The sequence below is a fragment of the Pelodiscus sinensis genome, chromosome 1 (genome assembly GCF_052426305.1).
Source record: "Pelodiscus sinensis isolate ZL-2025 chromosome 1, ASM5242630v1, whole genome shotgun sequence".
In the NCBI taxonomy this organism is placed as follows: domain Eukaryota; kingdom Metazoa; phylum Chordata; order Testudines; family Trionychidae; genus Pelodiscus; species Pelodiscus sinensis.
In genome coordinates this window covers 336,165,227-336,189,282 of record NC_143052.1, presented here as the reverse complement: position 1 = coordinate 336,189,282, position 24,056 = coordinate 336,165,227, and the positions used below count along the sequence as shown (strand labels likewise).

The following is a 24,056-nucleotide window of genomic DNA, read 5'->3' as shown; positions in this document are numbered from 1 at the left end:
AAAGTTTTGGGTTGGAAGATTGGCTCTACAGAGCCAACACAAGTAACAAAGAAGTAACACATTTTTTAAAATCAAGCAGTTGTGACTCATGTACATAGGGACAGCAAACCACACTGATGATCCAGAAAGTGCCATTTTTACATGATCACTTGGCAAAGCCAATTGCCCTCAGGTTTGTGGTAAGGTTTAAAAAGAGCAAACTGGAACAAGATGGTTTTAGGTGACAGCTAGCTGATTTTAAAATTCCCTTTCATGATTGTCAAAAGAAAAAGGACCACAGGCCAACCCAAAGCCAGATACATGCACTGAAGACTAGATGCTGGCCATCTGTTATAGGAATGGAAAAAAATATAGTAGTTAAATGTGCAACCTTGTCATACTCAAAACTGTATTCCTTTAAACAGCGTGCCAGACCCTGTACAAGGTGGGTCAGAGCTGGACCTCAGGCAGAAGAGGTGGGGTTTGGGTTGCCTGAGACTCTGGCCACTGCCATTTCTTTTGTAGTAGCGGCAGTGGCTGGGAGGCCCAGGCCCTTTTAAATCCCCAGGCCTTGGGGCAGTTGCCCCCTATACACTCCCATCAGCAAGCCTAAGCAGGGAGCCTAAACAGGAAGCCCTGTAACGAGTTTTGATAAACACAATATATTAATTGAGACAACCTATTATTTCACGGAGTCAGTGAGCACCCTGGATTTTCTTAACTTTTTAAAAGCAGCAATTTGCAGTAGATCAACTTGTCCCAGCCTAAAGCCGAATCATTTATAGAAGAAGCAGACACTCACTTACCTGAATAGGCCAAGCTGGCAGGGGCTGTAAGAAGTCAGCTTTATATGGATAGTTCACCATTGCCAAATTTACCCATGTTTCACTTAGCCAAGCTTTCAGCACAGCAACATCTTGCTTGGTTTTTAATGGGCTGCATAAGTGAAATGCGCTGGAAAGCCACTTCAAACCATCATCTAAGCAAGACGACATATAGATTAGTGGTTAATGCCCTGGAGTCAGTCATACATCATAAAGGCTATGGATGGTAAGGCCCCGAAATATGCCACAGTTAGTGCAACTTCTTTTCCTAATGTGTAATTAATCCACTGATGTTTCCTCTTGAGTACATGGGCATTCCTGAAAGCAGAATCTGGTCCAGTGTGTTTTTCAGTGAATGAATTACTGGGGGGGGGGGAGGGTATGTGGATAGTGCATATTAAGCATATTAGGTTAATGTGAATCTGGTTGGTGTTTGGAGAACATGGTGTCTAACATAGTGAACACCACAGAGCAAGCCTTTCTTTTCTGAAAGGAAAGATCAAACCTTCTAGTTAAATACATGAGAGCCGTCAGTAGATAACTCAGGATTCTGCTTGCCCTTTTCTCCCTTGTTTTGCCTGACTAAGAATCCCTCTGCCTCAGTTTTCCAATTCTATAAACCAACTTATAATACTGATCTCTCCAGTGGGTCCTGAACTAGAACAGCAAAATAAATTATAAAATTCTTCATCTCTACATAGGCTGCAAACCCACCTGATTGCTCCACCCTAACACATAATGATGGATAGGCCAATGTCCAAATAAGATTTTCCCTTCCTCCTTTTCTGTTTATTTTAAAGCTAGTTTAAACAGAAAACCAAACAGATAATCCGTAAGATCTTTCCCATTCCCCTCCATTCACCTTTTCTCATGAAATTAAGGATGTTGCCTTCCTTCCTACTCTGCACCAGGCTGGAATGCGACAGATTCCTAAAACAACTCTGATCTGAATCGAACTCCAGATCTGAAGTTTTGCCAGTGGTCAGGAACATTTAGACTTGGATTTTACACCCCATAAAACCAATACAAACCATATGCTATGCCATCAGAAAGGTCTATTTTTAAAGTTACCTTCCCATTTTTGAAAGGTTGATACCATGAGACTTCAGAAACAGCATTCCAGTGATAGCAAAGCTTTCTTTTACCCATTCCAAATAAAAGAAATGGCTTAACTCTCTAGATCTAGACTAATGTGTGCTATTTTTTGTCACTTTTAAACAACCTAGTGATTTTCCATGAAAAACTAGCTGCAGTACCGAGCATGCAGATGTAACATGGACTGTTAGGCTACTGCAAAAAAAAAGTGAACAAATCTAGAACTCAAGCAGCATGGAAGCTTTTCTGGGGGGGGGGGGAGGGGGGTTCCTATTTCCATGTGATAAGATAACATATTCTACCTGTGTCTGATTTCACCTTCAAAGCCGATTCTAAATTGTCTCATTTAAAAAGCTATTTTTAATGTAAAAGCTATGTTAAAAAAAGAACGATACACATGACAATCTCTCACACTTTGTGCAATTTCAAAATTTAAACTGATCAGAGCGATAGCTAGTAGGGATGTTAAAATTTGATTAAAGAGCTAATCAAGTAGTTGATGGAATTTCCGTCATCTACTCAATTAGTTGATAAGAGGTAGGGTGGGGTACTCGCTATCCTGGCTGCACCTTTGCCTTTGAAATGTAGTTAGAGCCCTGAGGGGCTATTGCCACATTTCAAGGCAGAGGCAGCGCAGCAGGGAACCCGGGGCGAGCAGGGACTCAAGCTGCTTCAGTCCCCACTGGCGGAATTTCTCACTGGGGCTCTGCCTCCCCTGCTATCCCTCCCCCCGTGTAGACAATGCTGAGGGGGAACCGGCTTTTAAGCCAGCTCCACCCAGCACCGGCTCCTGTTTTCCTCCCCTTGCTGCCTCTGATAGAGAGGCAGCAAGGCATGGGGGGAGCGACTAATCAACTCAACTACCCAATAAGCTTATGCCTATGCTTATCGGGTAGTCAACTAATCGCTTACATCCCTACTAATTAGTCTGTATCCACAAAAACACCCAGAAGTTCTATATCACTTTAAAGATTAAGAGATTTATTTGGGCATAAACATTCCTGAGCAAAAGCCCACTTCATGCATCTGAAGAAGTGGGGTTTTGCCCACATAAGCTTATGCCCAAATAAATCTGTTAATCTTTAAAGTGCCAGAAAATTTACAATGATGCTCTTTAAGCAAACTGCTTGAACTTTGTGATCCTTTAAAAAGCATGATTTCAAAAAGGTCTTGCCAACTTCCTACCTGTAGAGGAGACACGGTTAATGGCCTCCCATGAATTCAGGATGCTCTCTGAGCAGCACTGTCCACTCTTTTTGAAATCATTTGTCACTATACTGTAGAAAGTGCCACAAGGTACCAAATCCTCAAACTGCCAGATTGGGGCAGAGGCTGCAAGAGCTCTATGGATGGAAACAGAAAGACAAGATTGTTTGGTGAAACATGTGTGTCTAGCACCTCTAAAAATAATGAGTCTCTGTCCATATGGCAATGCTTCCCTCACAAATTTCCTGTTGTAATTAGAAGTGTCTAAAAATAGATGTTTATAATTCATCTGGGACATGCACTCTTGACTGAGATTTACGTGAACAATACATACATTTACAAAAATATTCCACAGGGTGGAGTGCAAAACAAGTGGGAGTTTTAGCCATGTCAGATACTAGGTCACAGATTTTTTTTTTAAAATTGCTAGCTTGTGTATGTTTATATTTATTTGGACAATAGTGTCAAGAGACCCCAACTGAGAAATCAGGCCTGGTGTAGTAGGCGCACGCGTGCGCGTGCATGCACGCACACACACACAAAATAAAGAGACAGTCTGCCAGAGACCTTACCATCTTAATAAACAAGGCAAACAAAGAGTGGGAGAATTATTATCTTATTTTTAAAGATGGGACTCTGGGGCACAGAGCGGCTAAGTGACTTACCTACGGTCACATGAATGTCTACGGAGGCACTGAACTCAGAGCTCTCCTGTCTCAGACCAGTGCCATAACCAAAAGACAATCCTTTGCCAAAAGCTAAACAGTAATCCACAGTACAAAACAGCAGTGGCTGCCTAGGTCACAAAAGCCACAGAAGGCTGCAGATGCTAGCTTTGTGGCAGGAGAGCCTCAGGCACTACAAAGCAAAGTCACCAAAAAAACCTTCCCATGATAAGTGAAGTTGTCCAAGGAAAGACAGCATCCAGTAGTCAACTCTTGGAACAGCTGGTCAGTCTGCTTGCTGAGGTAAAGACCACATTTATTACAAACAACTCTACTAACTCCCTTGCATGTTTGCTGTGGGGTGGGAAGGGCAGATAGAGGCACTTCTCTTACTTCTAGATACCAAGAAGAGAATTTCTGATCACAATTGCATCGTGGGAAACCCTTCCTCTCCCACACCATAGTGTATCCCGGAGCCTCTCTTTTTCCTTATGATGAGATGAGGGATATAAACAGAGGTGTTGAGTCTTCAGCCCAGTGCTACTCTTTGCTCTTCTCCCTACCTGACCTTCAGAAAAGAGAGAACAGCCAAGTGAAGTGTCCCAAACTTGGCCCATCCTTTATGAAGTTCTTCCCTAGCCAGCGTAGGGGAAAAAGCTTGCTTGCACTTTAAGCTTTCAGGGGTGAGGAGATTCCCACACTCAATTACATATGCTGCAACAAGGAACAAAAATAGGCATTGTAAAATAATTGCTGTTGGTTAGCTATTCATTGAGTTAGAGTTTTTGGTTATGCCAAAAATGCCAACAATTTTCTTTGTTAATAATATTTAAAAGTTACTTCTTCCCAGAGACAGACAAAATCTTATCACAGACAAATTGTTGACTTTCTATGGTCTGCAACTTAAGGACAATGGAGCGTGAAAAAAAACATGTGACTCAAAAAGTAAATTTTCTTAAAAGGGGTCATTTTTAAGAAGTTATAACTAACAGGCTTACTTAAAAATCCTCAGAAAAAAGTCAACAATAGCTTCCAACTTGCATATGAATTTCCCTTTTCAAATCTTTGGAATCTCCTGGAGGGACAGAGGTGCAAGAGTTTTCAAGCAAGCTTGTATATATGCAGCATGCAAACACTCCTTAAACAGAAATGCTAATGTTGGCTTAGGCATGTGCACCAAATGAATGATGGGTGCATCCCAAAGGATATCCTCTATGGCAAACTTGCATCTGGAAAAAGACCCAAAGGATGCCAATGGAGAAGATTACATTCAGGACCACAGCCTTTGAAAACAAGAGTTTAAAGACCGCTGGAGTTAGGAGAAGCAGCAGTCCAGTTGAGCAGAGAAAAAAAAAAGAGTTTCCAGAAGGCAGACTCCTCCAGGGACAAAACAATCACTGTTAAATGTGACACGAGGCAGAGATTCTCTCTCTCCAGTGGGTCTCTTCAACAGCAGCCATGGCTGCTATAAAACAACCTGAGTAAATTCTTTACCTCTCAGTGGCACATTTTCAGTGGCTGAGACTGAAGCATGCCTACTACTAACAACTGGCAGATTCTGTTCTGTAAATTTGAGAAGAGATACTTTATTCTTCATCCAAAAATGAAGAGGCTGAATCCCCGTTTTGGAAGAAAAATTTAAGACAGTGTTAACTCTGAGCCTTCAGGAATGCTTTCACGATAGGCATTCCCTAGCCAGCCTAGGGAAAAAAGCTTGCCGGCACTTAAAGCCTTCAGAGGTAAAGAGATTCCCACACTCATCTACATATTCTGCAACAAGGAACCAAAAAAGGCAATATTTATAGTTATAAATGCACATTATAAATGCAAAGAAGTATTAGGTCTTCCTAAACATCCCTCTTTTTCCACATCATTTTTATGTGCCATTACTGATCTGTGTTTAGGCATAGCAGCTTCACTCACCCAACCACCACATGAGGATATTTCATTCTAAACCAGGCTGCAAGCATCCCGCCATAGGATCCTCCTATGGCAATCACAGGAGCATTTTGGGCTCCTGGGATTGTCTCCTTTAGGTGCTGAATTAATATCGCAAAATCTGCCAGGGCTTGTTCCGATGTCAGGTAATTCAGATGTTTAGAATCCTGAAACAAGAACACATTATATAGCATGGGACACGTTTTCAAACATCAATCTTTGTTTTTCCATTTGCAATGTGTGAGCGACTGAAGTCCACACCAGAGGTGGCTGCATTAGGGTAACAGGTGAATTATCTCTGCAAGTGTAGCTTGTAATTCTGGAAATCCCTAGATGCTTTTGAAAGGTACTATACAGAATCAATAGTTATGGGAAATGTGACTCTCCTGCCATAAATACTAGTAAACATGGAGCCAAATCCTGCTCATCTTACTCATACAAGTTGTTACTATGTGGTAAACATGGTTATTCGCAAGCCAGCAGGATTTATACTAGCATAGAAGAATTTTAAGGAGAAAGGAAGCAAGCAGTCAATTCTTCTCAACAGTCTTGAAACCAGTGGGTTATCAGAAGGGGAAAAGGCACTTACAGTGTAAGACTTATTTCCAAAGGGCAAGGATTCTCCATAGTATCGGTGTTCAGCAAACACTAACATGGCATTAAGTTCTTCCGCCGTGTCCCACATAAAGCCCTGGGAGAGAGGAGATGTTTAAAACAACGAATAGACAGTGAATTATTACGCACTTTCATTTAAATATACTCATTAAACTCATAACTTCAGTAGGAAATATGTGACTGACTGGTCATTCACCTATTGTATAAGGATAGCAAAAATAAAGAGAACTAGACAACTATAAAATGCAAAGAAGGTTTAGTAAATCACTGACAATACACACAGGTTCAAAATTCTGCAAGTGGCAAGTAACACAACAGGTAAAGGAGAGTGCTATACACTGTTATTGTGCCAGAGCCAGTTCGGGCCATGCAGCCATAATTGCTGTTTGTCGTCTCAGTGTGGCAGCCATGTAAATTTAAATGAAGCGGCGATTATTTAAATCGCCGCTTCATTTTCCTATGTCTGGTAGTCTAATCTACATGCCTCTGGCGACAGAGGCATGTAGTCTAGACGTACCCAAAGTGGCAGCACCACATGGAGCCCAGGGTCAGTGGGGGAGTCCCCTGCTGACCCTGGTTCCATATGGTGCCATCACTTTGAAACACTGCGTGCAGCGTGGGACAACTGGGGACTCCCAGCTGCCTCAGGGATGCACACGCTAAATTGACCTCCAGGGGACTGATCCCTGCAGCGCCTATTTTCCAGTAAGTGTAGACAAGGCCTTAGTATCAAACCATCTCAAAGGGAATAATCAATCTAGCTTCAACTCCTCTGCAGGGCAAGGGAGTATTATAACCTCCATTTTCCAGATGGGGAATCTGAACCAACATAATGCGAGGTGATTTACCAAAATCTGATAGCCAGTTTATTGTCAACACAATATCAACCTTCCTCCTCTCAGGACCCGATTGCCAGCCCTTTGAAATCAATGAGTGTATTTCCATTTACTTCAATGGGCAGGGGCGGATGAGAGTGCCGCGGGGCCCAGGGCAGCAAAATTTCGCGCCCCCCCCCCCCTTTGACACAGCGCATGCGCTGTGGTGCCAAGATGCATGCGCGGGGCCCAGGGCAGCCGCCCCGCTCGCCCTGTCCTAAATCCGCTGCTGTCGATGGGCTTCAAATCAGGCCCTAAACTCCCTTATTCTGCTACATGCATTCTTTTAGCTCACTCTTTCTCAAGGAACACAATTGTTTTAATCAAAATTACTTCAGGCTTGGATTTTAAAATATGTATTCCAATGCAGTCTCCCACTAATGTGCCGCATTGTAAAAATAGGAGGAATATTAGAGAACAAAAATCTATTTTATACACACCGTATTATTGCAAAACCAGGTGATATCACCTTCATTGCCAGTGTAGAAGAGAATTGATCCATTGTCTTTTCTCCAGTGTTGATCTGCTACTAGGTACCGCTGTTGGAATGTAAGATCTTGAACAAATCCAAAATGATCAATCTGTGGGAATGAACATGAAAAAAACCAAACAGATAACTTAGGGAGGTCTAATAACCTCAAGGAGTGAAAGTGTTGACATTCTAAATGAGATTCACCAAGACTGAAAAAACAATTAAACCCAACATTTTTTTACTCTCATACACTGAAATAGATTTAAATTTTTATCCTCTCCAAGTCACAGCTAACCAGAGTTGGATGAACACTGTACAGTCGAGACTGAAGTGAAATGTAATCTCAACTACAAAAGATATCAGTTTTAACAGCATCATATTTAAAGGCAATGCGCTGTTGCATAAATTGCTGGTTTCGTCCCCTTGGAGGCTAGTCTGATTTACCCCAAGAAGAGAGTCACACTTTCAGGCTGGGTCCAACTCACGTTTATTGGTTGCAACCAAGGTACGGCTAAGGAACTCAATGTTCAAAGCAGAGCCGACCCTGAGCGTTGGCTAAGCATCCTTTTTATACTTTCTTTAACTTTCTTATCTAACTTGGCATGTCTTGATTTGTTACCTTAGCTTCGTGTTGCCGCATTATTGGTTAGCATATTTCAACTCTATTCCATTCAGTAACAACCACCAGTATAGCTTACTTAAGCAATAGCAATTAGCAAATTTCCCTAACTCAAGTAATACGTGTAATCCAGTCCTTGAGAAATGGGTCTAAACGGCTAGTTCCCCTTTTTACTACAGCTTCTAAAACATGCGCAATTAGCTAAATGATATGTGCTGTTTCAAGCTTAAGTAATGGAAGGGGGAAGCACCACACATAGTCTTTACTATATTTTACTACAGCGCTGCAGGTGTTCAGGCCTCCCATACTATTGAAATTGCAGTATCTAGAAGATCTGCACCAGGGATCAGAACTCCATTTGCTAGATGGTCTCCAAACCCAGTAAAAATATCATGTTTCTCATATTGCACGCAGTCTTGTCACATTCTGGGGGTACAATCCAAACGAGTTAGTGGTTGTATCACAGCCTTCCTTGACACCCTGGGTGCCTTAAATGCTCTGCTGTGGCTCAGCCTGGACAGCAACACCTAGCAGACAAGAACACCCTGAGCATCTGTGTATTAAGCAACTCTGGCTCAGCAGTCACAGGCCCGTATGCAGCAGGGGTGTGAATGCACCCCACCCCATGGTCCCCCTTGGGGCTGATTCCGGCCAGGGTGGGGAAGGCTGGGGTGGCACATTGCCCCAGCCTCCCTCCCCTATGCTCTGACTGTCTGGGGGAAGGCTGAGGCTCATTTCCTCTGGGAGCAAGGCCAGGGATGGGGATGGGGATGGGGCTGGGCCCGGGCCCTGGCCCTGCACACCTCCTGCCTTCTCCTGCTGGCTCTGTCTGCAGCCCCCAAACTGTTCCCCAACACCAATGCCAGACAGCCCACAGGGTCTCCAACCAGACCCAAAGAGCAGCTGCCCCTCTTCTGACTGCCAGCCAATCAAAGCCGACAGAGAAAGGCATCTGCAGCCAATGCCTGGCTGGCACTGTAAGGAAGGGCCTCAGCTCCATGGGAACTGTAGTCCCACCCCTATCCCTCCAGGCCACTGGACACAATGAGGGAAATGCAGGGGGGATGCAAAAGAGGACTGCAACTCCCAGCATGCCATGTGACTCTCCTGTGGTGTGTATGAGAAGCCAGCCCTATGAGTGAGGTGGGGGCAGAGCATGGACCAGGCCTGGGCAAAATACCCTCAGTGGGCTGGATGCAGCTCGTGAACATAGCAGAGAGCCTCAGGAAGACTCCTTGCCTGCCGCACCCCAGCACACTGCTGAGAAACTGCTGCAGGGCTTTGATTGAATAGCTGTGAGTCTTCACGTGCTGCTCCTGCACCCAGCACAGTCCCATTGGCCTGTTTCCAGCCGATGGGAGATACTTGTCACCCGACAGCTTGCAAAGCACCCTTCCCCTCCTGCCCTGAGGCTCATAGCTGTTCAAAAACCTCATGGCCCCTGCAACCAGTCTGCTTTAGAAGGCTGCTGGCTAGGAGTCAAGGAGGTAAATCTCCCAGGGTATGTCTACACTACAGCACTAATTCGAATTAACTTAGTTTGAATTAGTTAATTCGAACTAAGCTAATTCGAATTAGTGCATCTACACTTAAAAACTAGTTCGAATTAGCGTTTTGCTAATTCGAACTAGCATGTCCACACTGAGTGGACCCTGAACTGAGGTTAAGGCTGGCCGGAAGCAGTGCCGGCAGGGCATCAGATTAGGACTTAGAGTGTGGAGCTGCTGCCTCAGGCTAGCCAAGGGCTGTGTGTAAAGGGACACGACCCCCACCCCAGACAGACAGTTCTCAGGGGTTCCCTGCTTGCAAAGCAGTCCTGGCTTGGAGTGCCCTGAGTGCTACCAGCAGGCTGCCATCCGGAGGGGGGGGTCAACCAAGGGGCTTCAGGAGAGCTTCCACCCCGAGAAGCCCACGGAGCCAGCCCAGTCCTCCCCATTGGGGGCTCGTACCCCATTCCTCCCTCACCTCCTTCCACTGAGCCCTCCCTAGCCCCCCTTCCTGATGTACAAAATAAAGGACACGTGTGTTCAAAAATAGAAGATCTCTTTATTGAACAAAACTCAGTGAGACTGGGAAAAGGAGGTGGGAGAGGGGAAGACAGAGGCTGGGAGAGAGGAGGGCAACTAAAATGATGAGGGGTTTGGAACAGGTCCCATATGAAGAGAGGCTAATGAGACTGGAACTTTTCAGCTTAGAAAAGAGGAGACTGAGGAGGGATATGATAGAGGTCTATAAAAGCATGAGTGGGGTGGAGAGGGTGCATAAAGAAAAGTTCTCCATTAGTTTCCATAATAGAAGGACTAGAGGACATCAAATGAAATGAATGGGTAGCAGGCTTCAAACTAACAACAAAGTTGTTCTTCACAAAGCAAATAGTCAACCTGTGGAACTCCTTGCTGCAGGAGGCTGTGAAGGCTACAACTAGAACAGAGTTTAAAGAGAAGTTAAAGTCATGAAGGTTGGGTCCATGGAGTGCTATTAGCCAGGGGGTAGAAATGGTGTCCCTGGCCTCTGTTTGTGGAAGGCTGGAGATGGATGGCACGAGACAAATAGCTTGGTCATTATTTCGGTCCATCCCCTCCAGGGTCCCTAGTGTTGGCCACTGTCGGCAGACAGGCTACTGGGCTAGATGGACCTTTGGTCTGACCCAGTACAGCCATTGTAAGCTCAGGGCTCAGGGTCGGGGGTCTCAGTGGGCCACCTTGATTTTCATGCAAACCTGCTCCTGGGTGGCCAGGCTGGCAGCTATCCTGCCCTAGACGGCCACTTTCCTGTGCCTAGTGCGGAGGTCGTGGATGAGGTCCACGATCTCTGCACTAGACCACACGGGCGCCCACCTCTTGTGGACCCGGGCAGGCTCCCGGGAGCCGCCAGCCTGGTCCCGGGAAGAGGTGGAGGGCTGGGTGGTAGCGGGTGGCTGGCTCGAGCCGTGCCAGGTGCAGGGTCTGCTGGCTGGATGCTGGCAGGCTTGCACCTGGCACGGGCACCGTAGCCAGCCCGTGCCCCTTTAAGGGCTCCGGGGCCAGGAGGGGGGCAGACGAGTTTCCCTGGTGGTGGCCAGAGTGGCCACCAGGGAAAGCTGGGGAGGGCTAGCCTCCCACAAGTTCGAATTAAGTGGCTACACAGCCCTTAATTCGAACTAGCTAATTTGAAGTAGGCATTAGTCCTCATAAAATGAGGTTTACCTAGTTCGAATTAAGCGCTCCGCTAGTTCAAATTAAGTTCGAACTAGCGGAGCGCTAGTGTAGCGCCTATCAAAGTTAATTTGAACTAACGTCTGTTAGTTCGAATTAACTTTGTAGTGTAGACATACCCCCAGAGACAGCCTGCCTCCGGCACTCCAACCCCACATAACCCAAGCTCTCTGCCCCTCCTTCTCCTCCTCTCCCAGATCTTGCAACCCGAATAACCTGCTCCAGCTTTAAACCCAAGCCCGCTGCCCTTTCTCTTGCACCCCAATCCTCTACCCCAGGTCACAGCCCCCTCCTGTCCTAGATCACAACCCAAACCCTGTCTTCCCTGCAACCCTATCCCCCACAACCCAAACCCTCTGCCTCTATATTCCCTCCCAGATCCTGCACCCCAAACCCTTGCATCAGGGCCCAACCTAAACCCTCTGCCCCCCTCCTGCACCCCAGTCCCCTGCCCCAGGTCCCAACCCAAACCCTCTGCCTCAAGTCACAACCCCCTCCTTACCTAGGTCATGACCCAAACCCCTACACCCTCATCCCCTAACACAGGCCACAACTATCTCCTTCACCCAAACTCCCTTCCAGACCTCATACCCTCCCCTACACCCCAGTCCCTTACTGCAAGATCCCTTCTGCACCCAATCTCCATCCCAGACTCCACACCTTCTCCATTAATATGGAAGAGTGCAGCCCTTGACCACTTTCCAAATTCTTGGAGTGGCCCCCATCAAAAATTATTGCCCCTGCTTGGACTAACTCTGTGTACAGCACTATCGGACACCAGTAATCACCTTACCTTCTTGCACTGGGATTCTGCTAGGGCTACATCTGGGAAAGGACAAGACAGAATAGCTGTATGAAATGAACAAAATGGGCAAGATGGAAGGTAGAAGAGTGAGAGGGTAAATGGCAGCGTTGATCAAAAGGTTTTTGGTTTTTTTTGGGAGAGGCATGCAGTGGGGAAATACACAGTTTTCTTTTTTGATTAAGAGTTGAAATTTTCCACTGAATGTTTTCACCAAAGCATTTTTTCCTCCCAAAATATTTTTCGCCCATTTTTAATCAATTTTTTCCATGGTCATGAGGAGATGTTTTTCTAAGTAAAACAGCAGTAGTATTAGCTTTACAACTGGGGCACTATCAAATTCACATCATGAAAAATGCATCCTGGATTGTAAATCCAGTCCCCCTCTGTGAAATTTAGTCTTTTCTGTGCCTTTACCCGGCCTATTCTATACAAATTTCATGTGGGGAAGTATTCTAGCGTTTCTCAAAAGGGAGTTGCAAGGGGGGGTGTCACAAGGTTATTTTAGGGGGTCACAGTATTGCCACCCTTACTTCTGTGCTGCCTTCAGAGCTAGGAACCAAAGAGTGGCAGAAGTTGGATGGGCACCCAGCTCTGAAGGCAGCACCCCACTAAGCAGCAACACATAAGTAAGCATGGCAATAACATATCATGCCATTCTTACTTCTGCACTGCTGCTGGCATTGGCTGTGGCTTTAGAGATGAGCTCCCAGCCAGCAGCCACCACTCTCCAGCTGCCCAGCTCTGAAGGCAGTGCTACTGCCAGCAGCAATGCAGAAGTAAGGGGAGAAGTGCCACGACACTCTTCCAACAATAACTTTGTGACAACCACCCCTCAACTCCTTTTTGGGTCAGGATCCCTTCAATTACAATACCATGACATTTCAGATTTAAATAGATGAAGTCATGACTTTTATGACTACAGCTATGAAGCTGACCAAAATGGACTGTGAGTTTGGTACGGCCCTACTTAAAACCTTATTGAAAATACACCCTGGATTACAGGAGTGAAATTTTCAGCCTTCATGTATGCTACCAACCTGGAAATCAGGGATGATGCTGAGGGAGGTGGAAGGGTTGGATTTTGGAGCCATTCACCTCCCCCTGCTGGAACCACCCTTCCCAGCATAAAGGTCAAATGTTACACAGAAATAAGGGTGGCCTGGTATGGCCTGAAGCAAAATGCAGGACAATGTAGCACTTTAAAGACTAACAAGATGGTTTATTAGGTGATGAGCTTTCGTGGGCCAGACCCACTTCCTCAGATCAAATAGTGGAAGAAAGTAGTCACAACCATATATACCAAAGGATACAATTAAAAAAATGAACACATATGAAAAGGACAAATCACATTGCAGAACAGGAGAGGGATGCGGGGGGGGGGGGGGGAAGGAAGGTAAGTGTCTGTGAATTGATGAATATTAGAGGTGGGGAGAGTGAGATGTTTGTGAGTTAATGGTATTAGAGGTGATAATTGGGGAAACTATCTTGGTAATGGGTGAGATAGTTCAAATGTTTGTTCAGTCCTTTTTGGAAAGTGTTGAATTTTAACATGAATGACAGTTCAGAGGATTCCCTTTCAAGTGCAGATGTAAAAGGTCTTTGTAGCAGAATGCAGGTGGTTAAGTCATTGAGAGAGTGTCCTTTCTGGTTAAAATGGCAAGAAACTGTTTTTTCTTTGTGATCTTGTCTGATATCTGTTTTGTGGGCATTAATCCTTTGGCGAAGTGTCTGAGATGTTTGTCCAATGTACATAGCAGAAGGACACTTTCGCCACATGATAGCATAGATTATATTTCTGGATGCGCAGGAATATGTGTTCTTGATCTTATAACTCACTTGGTTAGGTCCAATAATGGTATCAGCAGAATGAATATGTGGACAAAGCTGGCAACAGGGTTTGTTGCAAGGGAAGGTACCAGGGTTGGTATTAGTGTGGTATGTCCTGTGGTGGTTGGTAAGAATCATCTTGAGGTTAGGTGGTTGTCTATAGGAGACTATGGGTCTGTCTCCCAGAGCCTCTTGGAGTATGGTATCCTGTTCCAGTATAGGCTGGAGTTTATTGATAATGTGTTGGACAGGTTTAAGTTGGGGGTTGTACGTGATGACAAGTGGTGTTCTATTGTTGGTTTTCTTGGGTCTGTCTTGAAGTAGATGGTTTCTAGGTATTCGTCTGGCTCTTTCAATTTGCTTTTTATTTCTCTGGGTGGGTAGTTGAGGTGTACAAATGCTTGGTAGCGATCCTGAAGCTTGGTATGGCCTGGCTCTGAAAGCAGAATGGAGAGTATGGTGGCTGCTGGCTGGGCACCCAGCTCTGAAGGCTGCACCACTGCCAGCAGCAGCAGAGAAGAAAGGGTGGCATACTGAGCACAGGGAAGAAGTGGGGGGAAGGAAATAACAAGCGGGGGGAGCATTTATAAGGGAGGGAGAATCAGGGGAAAAGTGGGATTGTTTAGGGAAGCTGCTCACAGAACAGGGAAGGGGAGCATACATAGGAGAGCGGGATCACAGAGCGGGAAGGTGCATAGAGGAAGGGGACTTGCAGTGAGGGGAGGAGAGGATGCATAGTGGTTCAGGAATCACTGACAGGGGAGGGGGGCAAGGACAAGGCATGGAGAGCCCCAAACAGAGGGAGAGTGGGTAGGGAGCGATGAGTCCCAGGTAGGCAGGCACCCTATGAAGAGGAGATTGGCACATGGTGGAACGCTAACACCTTGTACAGGGCAGTGCACAGTGTGGGGGTGGCACAGAGATGGGAGACTGCAGACTGAGCAGAGGGCAGGGGCCGGCAGACACTGGTTGTCTGGGGGATGCTAGCAGTGCGCTTGCCAGACACTGAGCCAAGCTGTGCCACAAGGTGGTATGCAGCACTGACCTTGAGCTTCAGTTCCAGAGCCTAGGGTGGCTTTAGGATCCTTCCTGTGAAGAGGCAGTGTTGGGCCAGAACTCTCATGCTCTTCCCAGGCCCACAACAGGACAGGGGAGCCTCTGAGCTCCCATGTGTGTCCACAAGATGTACAGCACAGTCCCTCCCACAATTTTCTGTCTAGCCCACTACAGCCCCACACCAGGAAGAGGCTGGCACTGGCCCTGCTGGGAAGTTTACCAAAACAGATATCCTGGAATGTCCTTCTGTTGACATTCTTATTTTGATACAACAGTGTCCACAGGGTGAGGGGCCTAGCTTACGATCACTGCTCTGGAGTAGCGGTTTCAGTAAATTTCCAGTCATAGTTAAGTCCTAAGGCATCACCACTTTTGCTTTAGAAACCTGTGTTTGGTGCTTCCACCCTGGGAGTGAGGAGTACCTGTAACTGATTCCCAGAAAGAATAGTATCTGTGCTTCAACTCTATCAGTCTCCGAGCTGGACCAGTAGCACAAGGATGTTGTCAGAAGCTTACTGCATGCTGCTGGTAGAAGCCTGACATCTGCTGGAATGAACCTCTGTGCCTGCTGCCTTTGATCATTAACATACGTTCTCAAATAGAATAATTACCATTCGTTCTCAACCTATTTATCACTGAGCGCTGCATAGATGGTTTCAATAAAAATACCGGACACACTTGACATTAGATCACAATCTTCATTACATCTTATTTAGAAAATACTGTACATTTATATTTTCTGAATTTGTTTCCTGAACAGAAAGCTCAAATACTGGACTGTCTGGTTCAAAATCAAACACCTGGCAACCCCAATACTGGAGGGGAGGGGAGCTGTGAGCTTCAGTGGCCAGATCCAAGCAAGCTGGGGGCCACATCTGGCCCCTGGGCCTGAGATTCCCCACCCCTGCTTTAGTACCTCAGGAGAATGTTAAACAGCAGTTACTAAAGTTATACATTTTTAAAATAGCAGGTCTAGATAACTTATATCCAAGAATTTTAAAAGAACTGGCTCAGTACTTCACTGGATTGTTAATATTGATTTTAAGTGTATGTGTTGGAATAAGGGAAAGTTCCAGAAGTCTGGAAGAGAACTAATGTTGTACAAATATTTAAAAAGAGTAAACACAATGATCAGAGTAATTATAGGCCTGTGAGTCTGGCATAGATACCAGGCAAGATAATAGAACAAGCTGATACGGGGCTTGATTAAAGAGGAATTGAATGATGGTAATATAATATGAGTCAACATGAGTTTATGGAAAAAAGATCCTGTCAAATGAACTTGATTTTTTTTTATTATGGTATAAATTTGGTGGATAAAGGTTATAGTGGTGATGTAATATACTTAGATTTCTATAAGACTTTTGAATTGATACTGCACAACACTGATTAAAAAACTAGAACAAGATAAGAAGAACCTGGCACAGATTAAATTAAATAAAAATTGGCTAACTGATAGGTCTCAAAATGTAATTATAAGCAGGGGAACAGCAGCAGGTATGTGGTTTCTAGTGGGGTCATGCAGTGAACTGCTCTGGGCTCCACACTATTCAACACTGTTTTCAATTATTTGGAAAAAAAACAAAATAATTGCTGATAACGTTTGCAGTGACAAAAATTGGTTGTATGGTAATTAATGGCATACAGAGCGACCTGGCTCTCTTGGCAAACGGGGCAACAACAAATGCTGTATGCTAATATGGCTAAATGTGAAAGTACACATCTAGGAACAAAGAACATAATGCTTACAAGAGGCAGCGCTCTAGTTTGGAGTATAGCAACTCTGGATAAGATCTGGAGTTCGTAGTGGATAGTCAACTGTGGCCAAAAGGGCTAATGCAATCTTCGGATGCATAAACAAGGGAACCTCAAGTAGAAGCAAAGAGGTTATATTGCCTCTGTATTTGGCACTGGTACAACTGCTGCTAGAACACTGTGTCCATTTCTGTCCAAACTTGGTTCAGCCAAGAACCATGAGGGTGATTTAAAGGATTAGAAAACTCGTCTTGGTGATATAGACTGAAGGAGCTCAATCTATTTATCTTAATTAAAAAATAGTTAAGTGGTAATTTGACTGTAATCTATAACAACTATATTTAATAATAGGCTCTTCAATCTACCAGAGAAACATAATCTAATAGAAGCTGACATTAGTTAAATTCAGCCTGGAAATAAGGCATAATATTTTTAGATTATGAGGATAATTATGGTAACCACTGGGACAATTTACCAAATGTTGTGATAGATTCTCCCTCCATCCCTGATACGGTTTAAATCGTGTGTGTATGCGTGTGAGAGAGAGAGAGAGAGAGAGAGAGAGAGACTGAGACTGACTTCAGGAATTTGAGGAAAGTTTTATGGCCTGTGTTTTATAGGTCAGACTAAATGAGGGCTACTCAACACGCAGCACGTGGGCTGCATGCGGCCCGCAGTGTGATTTGGATTTACACAGGGCTCAACACGTGGCCCGCCAGTGGGATCCTTTGAATATGGCCTCCATTGGGAACATGCTCCATAGTGGCAAGTCAGTATAATAGTCTTCGGTTGATATGTGTTTTAGTAGTTAAATTCCTGGACTGTCACTGCTCATTAAAAGTGCTGTCATATAGGTGGAAATAGGGTAGATATTGCATTTTATTAATAGCTGCAGGACTGACTTAAATGGGGCCTGTCTGTTATGTAGTCTTGCCTTAATCTTTGTATTCATACCTGTCATGTGAAGGCATATATATGCTATTTGCATATATATTTGCATGTACATGCAACCACACTCAAGTTTTAGCCCTTGGCATGTGCTGTGAGTATCACTGTGGCCACAGGGCTTCCAAAGTTGAATAGCCCTAAATGGTCCCAACAGTCCTTTCTGACATTGGAATTTGAAAAGTGTAGCTACACCTACACTACCAGGTTATTCCGAAATAACTCCTGAAATAACTATTTCAAAATAATGTATTCCTCTTCGCCAGCAGGAGTTGTTATTTTGAAATAACAAGCCCATTGAAGTAACAGGCTTGATAGTGTGGACTTGTTATTTCAAAATAAGGGAAGTTATTTTGAAATAACTCCCCAGTGTAGACATGCCCCAAGAGAGCCAAGATAATTATAGAATAATTTAGATCCATAAGGGGGGGGATTCTGATAACACCAGAGGGCGATATTGCATAATCCATCTTGAACAGACTTACTGAAGACAAGGAACTGTCAAACGCTAACCTCAAGATTTACTAAAATGATTTAAAAGCAATCAGATTTTGCACACTTTTTAAAGGCACTTCTGGGGAAAGAACCGATGACTCAACACAAAGATCCCTGAAAGTTAATCAAGATAGACAACAGAGGGTTTTACCACTTAAACATTTACAGATCCTGTCAACTAAGCTTTGTTTTTGTGTCAGATTTTACAAAAAATGTAGTATGATTTCTTCCCAATGGAAGGAAAACAGATTTTCTCTTGTAGCCTCATCAGCCCAAAGACTGTAATCTATAACAACTATATTTAATAATGGGCTCTTCTATCTACCAAAGAAACATAATCTAATAACTATCAGTGCCTGGAAATCTAAAAGTGAAGATGACTAGAGACAAAAACTATTTTTGTTGTCCATTGTGAAATGCAAAGGACTAACATAGCAGCAATGATACAGAAATGAATACAGATTTTTAAAATTCAGATTTTGATCATCCAAAGTATTATCTGTAACAATGATCTAGAGAGGATCTATATTATCTTAGACTGTGTATTTGTGTCTGCACAGATTTTTCTAAAGATAATCACAGTTTTGCTATCAGAAGGCGTCATACTAAAGACGTATGTATGAAGACATTGATCTTAACTAGCTATATAGGCTTAACATTTTAATTTCTACCAAGCGTATGTAGCGTTAGAGAACTTGGTTAGAAACAACGAGCCTAGTCAACAGTTGCGGGGCAATCCAGACATTCCAAAGGGTGTTCTATTTTACAATTGTAGCAATAATCTATGTGCTGCTTCAGCACTTACCTACAACCATGGTAACCTACAACACTGAATACTTTTGAAATGAGTGTTAACACCTAGAATGTAAAAAGGCTATATAACAGCTGTTAATGAACAAATATATAAATATGTAAAATGTTAACACTGTAGCAAGAGAATTCTTTGGAAAAATCACAACTACAAACATCTCAGATGACGGAGAATTGGCTCTCTTTCAAAAGTCAAAATAAAAAAAGTTATAATACAAGGATTTTTGTATCTTATTTTTTTGCAGAGCACCTTTGATTCAGAAGGACACAAAGCATTTGGCAAAAACTAAATAGACATGTCACCTATAGCTGAAAGGCAGCCACCTCCACATGGAACCTCTGCAACTATTTATCAGTGCACAGAAACAGTTTAGGGCTGCATCCACTTGAAATCACCATATGAAAATGTAGGTAGACAGGATATAATTACCCTAGCTGCTAGCTTATATCCACTTTGAGATCTAAAAGATCAGCTAAAGCTCCAGGATGAAGACCATAGTCAACAACTTCACTTCTTGGGTACAATTGGCACTTCCTACAATCAAGAGTCAGAGCCTATTTGGTGGCTAGTCAGAAACTGAAGAATGAAATCCCCCAGGAACTACAGTTTGTTGCAAACCTCGCTACTTTCCACCCTAAGTGCAATGCCCAGTTCCTTGATCCTTGTTTTAATATATTCATGTTGCTATCCAAACCAAAATACTTCATTCCCCATACTTCACCTCCTGGGGAGAGGATGAGAGAACAGACAAGTGGCAGGTGTTAGTCACACTGCTTAATGCACTATATGAAGGAAATCACATACTACTGTAAACACAGCATAACCACCTATATGGAACAGAACCAGGGCCGGATTAAGGGGTGGGGCTAGCCGGGCAGCGCCCAGGGCGCCAACCTATGCGGGGCACCCTGGGGCTGGGGGCCACGCAGCACTCCTTAGAGCTGCAGTCAGGCGCCACGTGCCCAATTTCAGCTGTAAGGTGTATAGCGTGCTGGGGGACAGGGCCACGCATTCGTTGCACGCCCGCTGCCCAGGGCGCAGGAATGGCTCGAGCCAGCCCTGAACAGAACTGAGTATCAGGACTAAGAACGCTTATCTAACCAGAGGTAGCATTTGACCTTTAATTACCAAAGAGTCAGGACCTCAGTTCTAAATCTTCTCCAGAGGAGATTTTACCCATTTTTACTGTACATCCTGCAATGGGAATTTCAAGGGGGTAAATAACACAAAATAATGACACTTTAAAGTGTTCCTGCAATAGCTTATTTTTCAGAATTCCTCTATGCAACAGCTTTGTTTTCCATAATTGGATATTTCATTTGCAACTGAGTTTACTTTAGTGATTCCACTGGTGAGTAGCCAAGTGCTCATCCGGTCTGAATTATTGCTACACTGTGGAAAGATACAGGAAGGGTAGAGGATATCCTCCTGCCTGAAGCAGCAGTGTGGTCATCAGCCTGTCTGTGACTCAAAAGACCTGGGTTCTATTCCTAGGGGGGGGGGAGTTTGCACAAAAAGGAGCCATCTACACAGCTCATTTTTGCGCAAAAGCCTCTTGCATAAAAACGGCTACTCATTACTTATGCAAATGAAGCACGGTGCTTCATTTGCATATGCTTTTCCGCAAGAAGGCTACAGTATAGACATAGCCTAATAAACCTTGTCTGGAGGCAGTCATCACCTCAATGGTTACTTAATACATGAGGCATAGGAATTCACAGCCTAATTTTTTTTTTCTTCAGAAAACCCTCAGAACAGGGACTCAGTGTGGACACACCTTTCATCTGTGACTGTACCATTGTAAACAGCCTGCTAGTGTGTCTTCTTCAGGGACAAGAGCAAGTTGTTATTGTTTCACTAAGGCTTGCTTTATTTTGTGGGAGTCTTGACACTTGTTCTGAATAGGTGGTCATGGTTTAAATAAATCACTCACTTCCAGCACCCATTTGTCGCATTTGTGATTAGAAACACTGAAAAGAGAAATCTTGGCAAGGAACTCAGCTATTGTCCTCAGTCACTGTTTACACAAACTGCCTGGAAAACAACAGACTGAAAAATACTCAGATACCCAGAGGAAAATGTAGAAAAGTAGCCAACTCTATTCATGTTAGCTTCTGTTAAAAACAAGTCATAATGCAGAGCTATTTTTATACAAAATCAAAATAAATAGTTAAAATTTAAATGGCAACAAAGTGAAGGTCTTAGGGAAGTGAAAGATGTACTCTGTACAGGCAGTCCCCGACTTACGCGGATCCGACTTATGTCGGATCCGCACTTACGAACGGGGCTTTCTCGCCCCGGAGGTCGGGGCCGTTCGTAAGCTGCTCCGGTGCCCCTGGTCTGCTGGAGACCGTCTCCAGCAGACCGGGGCACCGGGCGGGTTCCCGCGCTTCTGAGGCTTTGCCAGAGCAAAGCCTCAGAGGCGCGGGGAACCGCCGCTGCTGCCGCTTCAGTCTGGGTGCCTGTGGTCTGCTGGGGACCGTCCCCAGCAGACCACAGGCACCGGGACTGAAGCCGCAGCCGCGGCGGGGTCCCTCGCCTCTGAGGCTTTGCCAGAGCAAAGCCTCAGAGGCGCGGCACCCCGCTGCTGTTGCGGCTCTGCTCCCCGTGTCCCTGGTCTGCTGGGGGGGGGGGGGCGCGCAGCTAGTGTGCTTCTCCCCCCCCCCCCCAGCAGACCAGGCTTTTGTTTTGGACTCTGGGGCAGAGCAGCTGGGGCGCTGCCGATTGGTCCTGCAGCGCCCGCTCTGGGCACTACTGGACCAACCCGGCAGCACCCCAGCTGCTCTGCCCCAGGTCCTGATTCAGCCGCTGCTGGTCAGTTTCAGCAGCGGCTGAATCAGGACGCCTGGGGCAGAGCAGCTGGGGTGCTGCTGGGTTGGTCCAGTAGCACCGAGGAGCAGCGCTACTGGAGCAACCCAGCAGCACCCCAGCTGCTCTGCCCCAGGCGTCCCCAAGTCAGCCGCTGCTGAAACTGACCAGTGGCTGACTACAGGAAGCCCGAGGCAGAGTTGCTCTGCCCCAGGCTTCCTGGAATCAGCTGCTGATCAGTTTCAGCAGCAGCTGACTTGGGGACGCCTGGGGTTCTTAAGTTGATTCTGTATGCAAGTCAGAACTGGCGGTCAGTTTCAGCAGTGTCTGAATCTGGACACCAGTTCCGACTTACATACAGATTCAACTTAAGAACAAACCTACAGTCCCTATCTTGTACGTAACCTGGGGACTGCCTGAACATAATTTGACAAAGTTCAACCAGATCCCTCTCATTATGTCCTTCCAGCTTGACTATGAAGAACTGGGCATGTCAGCTAAAACAGGGGTTTCAGAAACTGCAAAAAACAGGCAGCAGTTAGTCAAGGGGTGGGCAAAAATTTTTGAAGGGGGGCCACTTCATGAATTTCAAAAGTGGTTGCGCGCAGCCCCGCAAGGGGTAGGGCCAGGAGACTTTGCATGCTCTCCTGCCCTCAGACTCTGATTGGCATGAGGAAGGGGTAAGGGCATGTGTGAAATGTTTGCCCCTGACCCTGCCCGGGGCATGTGGCACCTAGAAAGCCACCAGCTGTTGTCTGGGGCAAAAGGGGTGGGGCCAAGAGACTTTGCGTGCTCCACCTTCCCGAGGTCTTGACTGGCCTGAGTCGGGGGAGCAGCAGTGCAGCTATGGGCAAATCAATGGGCTTGGCGGGTCGTATCCAGCCTGCAGAGGCCATCATGCCCACCCCTGAATTAGTCATTTGGCCATACAATATCAAAGATTACCAGCTGCCACTCTACAGCAGGGCTCTACATTGCTATGAGAAAGCCCTAACGAAATTAACAGCTGCTCAGCATGGTAGACAGAGCCTGAACATTTGGGACAATAGTAGACTGGGTTTTCTGTAGTTAGAAGTGTCAGAAGCAAAATGAAGAGTTGAAATATTTTTCAAAGAGACAGAGACAGCTGGAGGCATTAGTTTTAAAATAAAAAACAACAGCCTCACAAGATATGCACTACCAAGTTTTCTGGTATCCATGTACATAGCAGGTATTCAGACAGTGTTTTATCTCCAGTGATTTCTATGCAGAATGATTTTCTCCCTGGCTTAATCTATCCTAATTTCTTGGAACATGGCTGCCTCTACAAGGTAATTTAAAAGAGAAAAAAATTAATGTTAATTATATTTTTACTTTTAATTTCAACTCTTTGGGGTATTTTTCCCAAAATAAGCACTCTGAAATATGACAAAACCTTACTAAAGCTTGTATTCCTAAACCCCTTAGGATCATCTTTGACGTTGGTTAAAAAAAAAAAAAAAAGATGTGGGGAAGGGGAAAAGATGTCTTAAAGCTAGCCTACTCTTATCTGAAAATCAGCTCTAGATTCCATTTTAATCTTGGAATTAAATTCATGTTGTGATGAGACTCAGGAGATTGGGTAACTGCAGTCTGGGACTGGTGTTAATCAACTGGTAGAGCAGCATTTGCAGAATACAGCAAATTAGTGCCTGGAAAAGGGCTGGTATGTTAAATATACAGATCAAAGTTTCAGAAGCAGTACAGTAGTTAGTTTCTGTTAAGAGGACAGGGAATAGCAGACCAACACAGGTACTGCAAGCGACTAGATTCTTGCATAGTTAAGACCATTTTTGTCCCCACAATTAACAGACCAGTTTTTATTATTTGCATCATGATATAGCCTAAGGGCCAGCTAGGATAAGAGACCCCACTCTGATAGGCATTATACACATAGAATGAGAATCTCTTTCCCAGAAAGCTTACAATTTAAACAGAGAAGGAAGGGATATAACAAAGAAGCAGCATGAATAAAGATAGATTTGCAAACATCCTGTCAGTGCCACCATCTTTTCACTCTTTGTTTGGTTTAATTTGTGGGATGTGTTTTTTTG

At 44.8% G+C, this 24,056-nt stretch overlaps 1 protein-coding gene across 3 annotated transcripts in view; it reads right to left on the bottom strand.

Annotated features, from left to right (window-relative positions):
• The window catches only part of PRCP (prolylcarboxypeptidase), a 50,605-nt gene that overhangs the window by 16,617 nt on the left and 9,932 nt on the right, over nucleotides 1-24,056 (bottom strand). For all 3 annotated transcript variants that reach the window (XM_075919459.2, XM_025189238.3, XM_089775769.1), the window contains exons 2-6: nucleotides 7,638-7,778; nucleotides 6,297-6,398; nucleotides 5,693-5,874; nucleotides 3,084-3,241; nucleotides 786-958 (exon numbers count right to left, since the gene is read on the bottom strand). In XM_075919459.2, coding sequence (XP_075775574.2) covers nucleotides 786-958; nucleotides 3,084-3,241; nucleotides 5,693-5,874; nucleotides 6,297-6,398; nucleotides 7,638-7,778 — 756 coding nt within the window. The remainder of the gene's footprint in view (nucleotides 1-785; nucleotides 959-3,083; nucleotides 3,242-5,692; nucleotides 5,875-6,296; nucleotides 6,399-7,637; nucleotides 7,779-24,056) is intronic.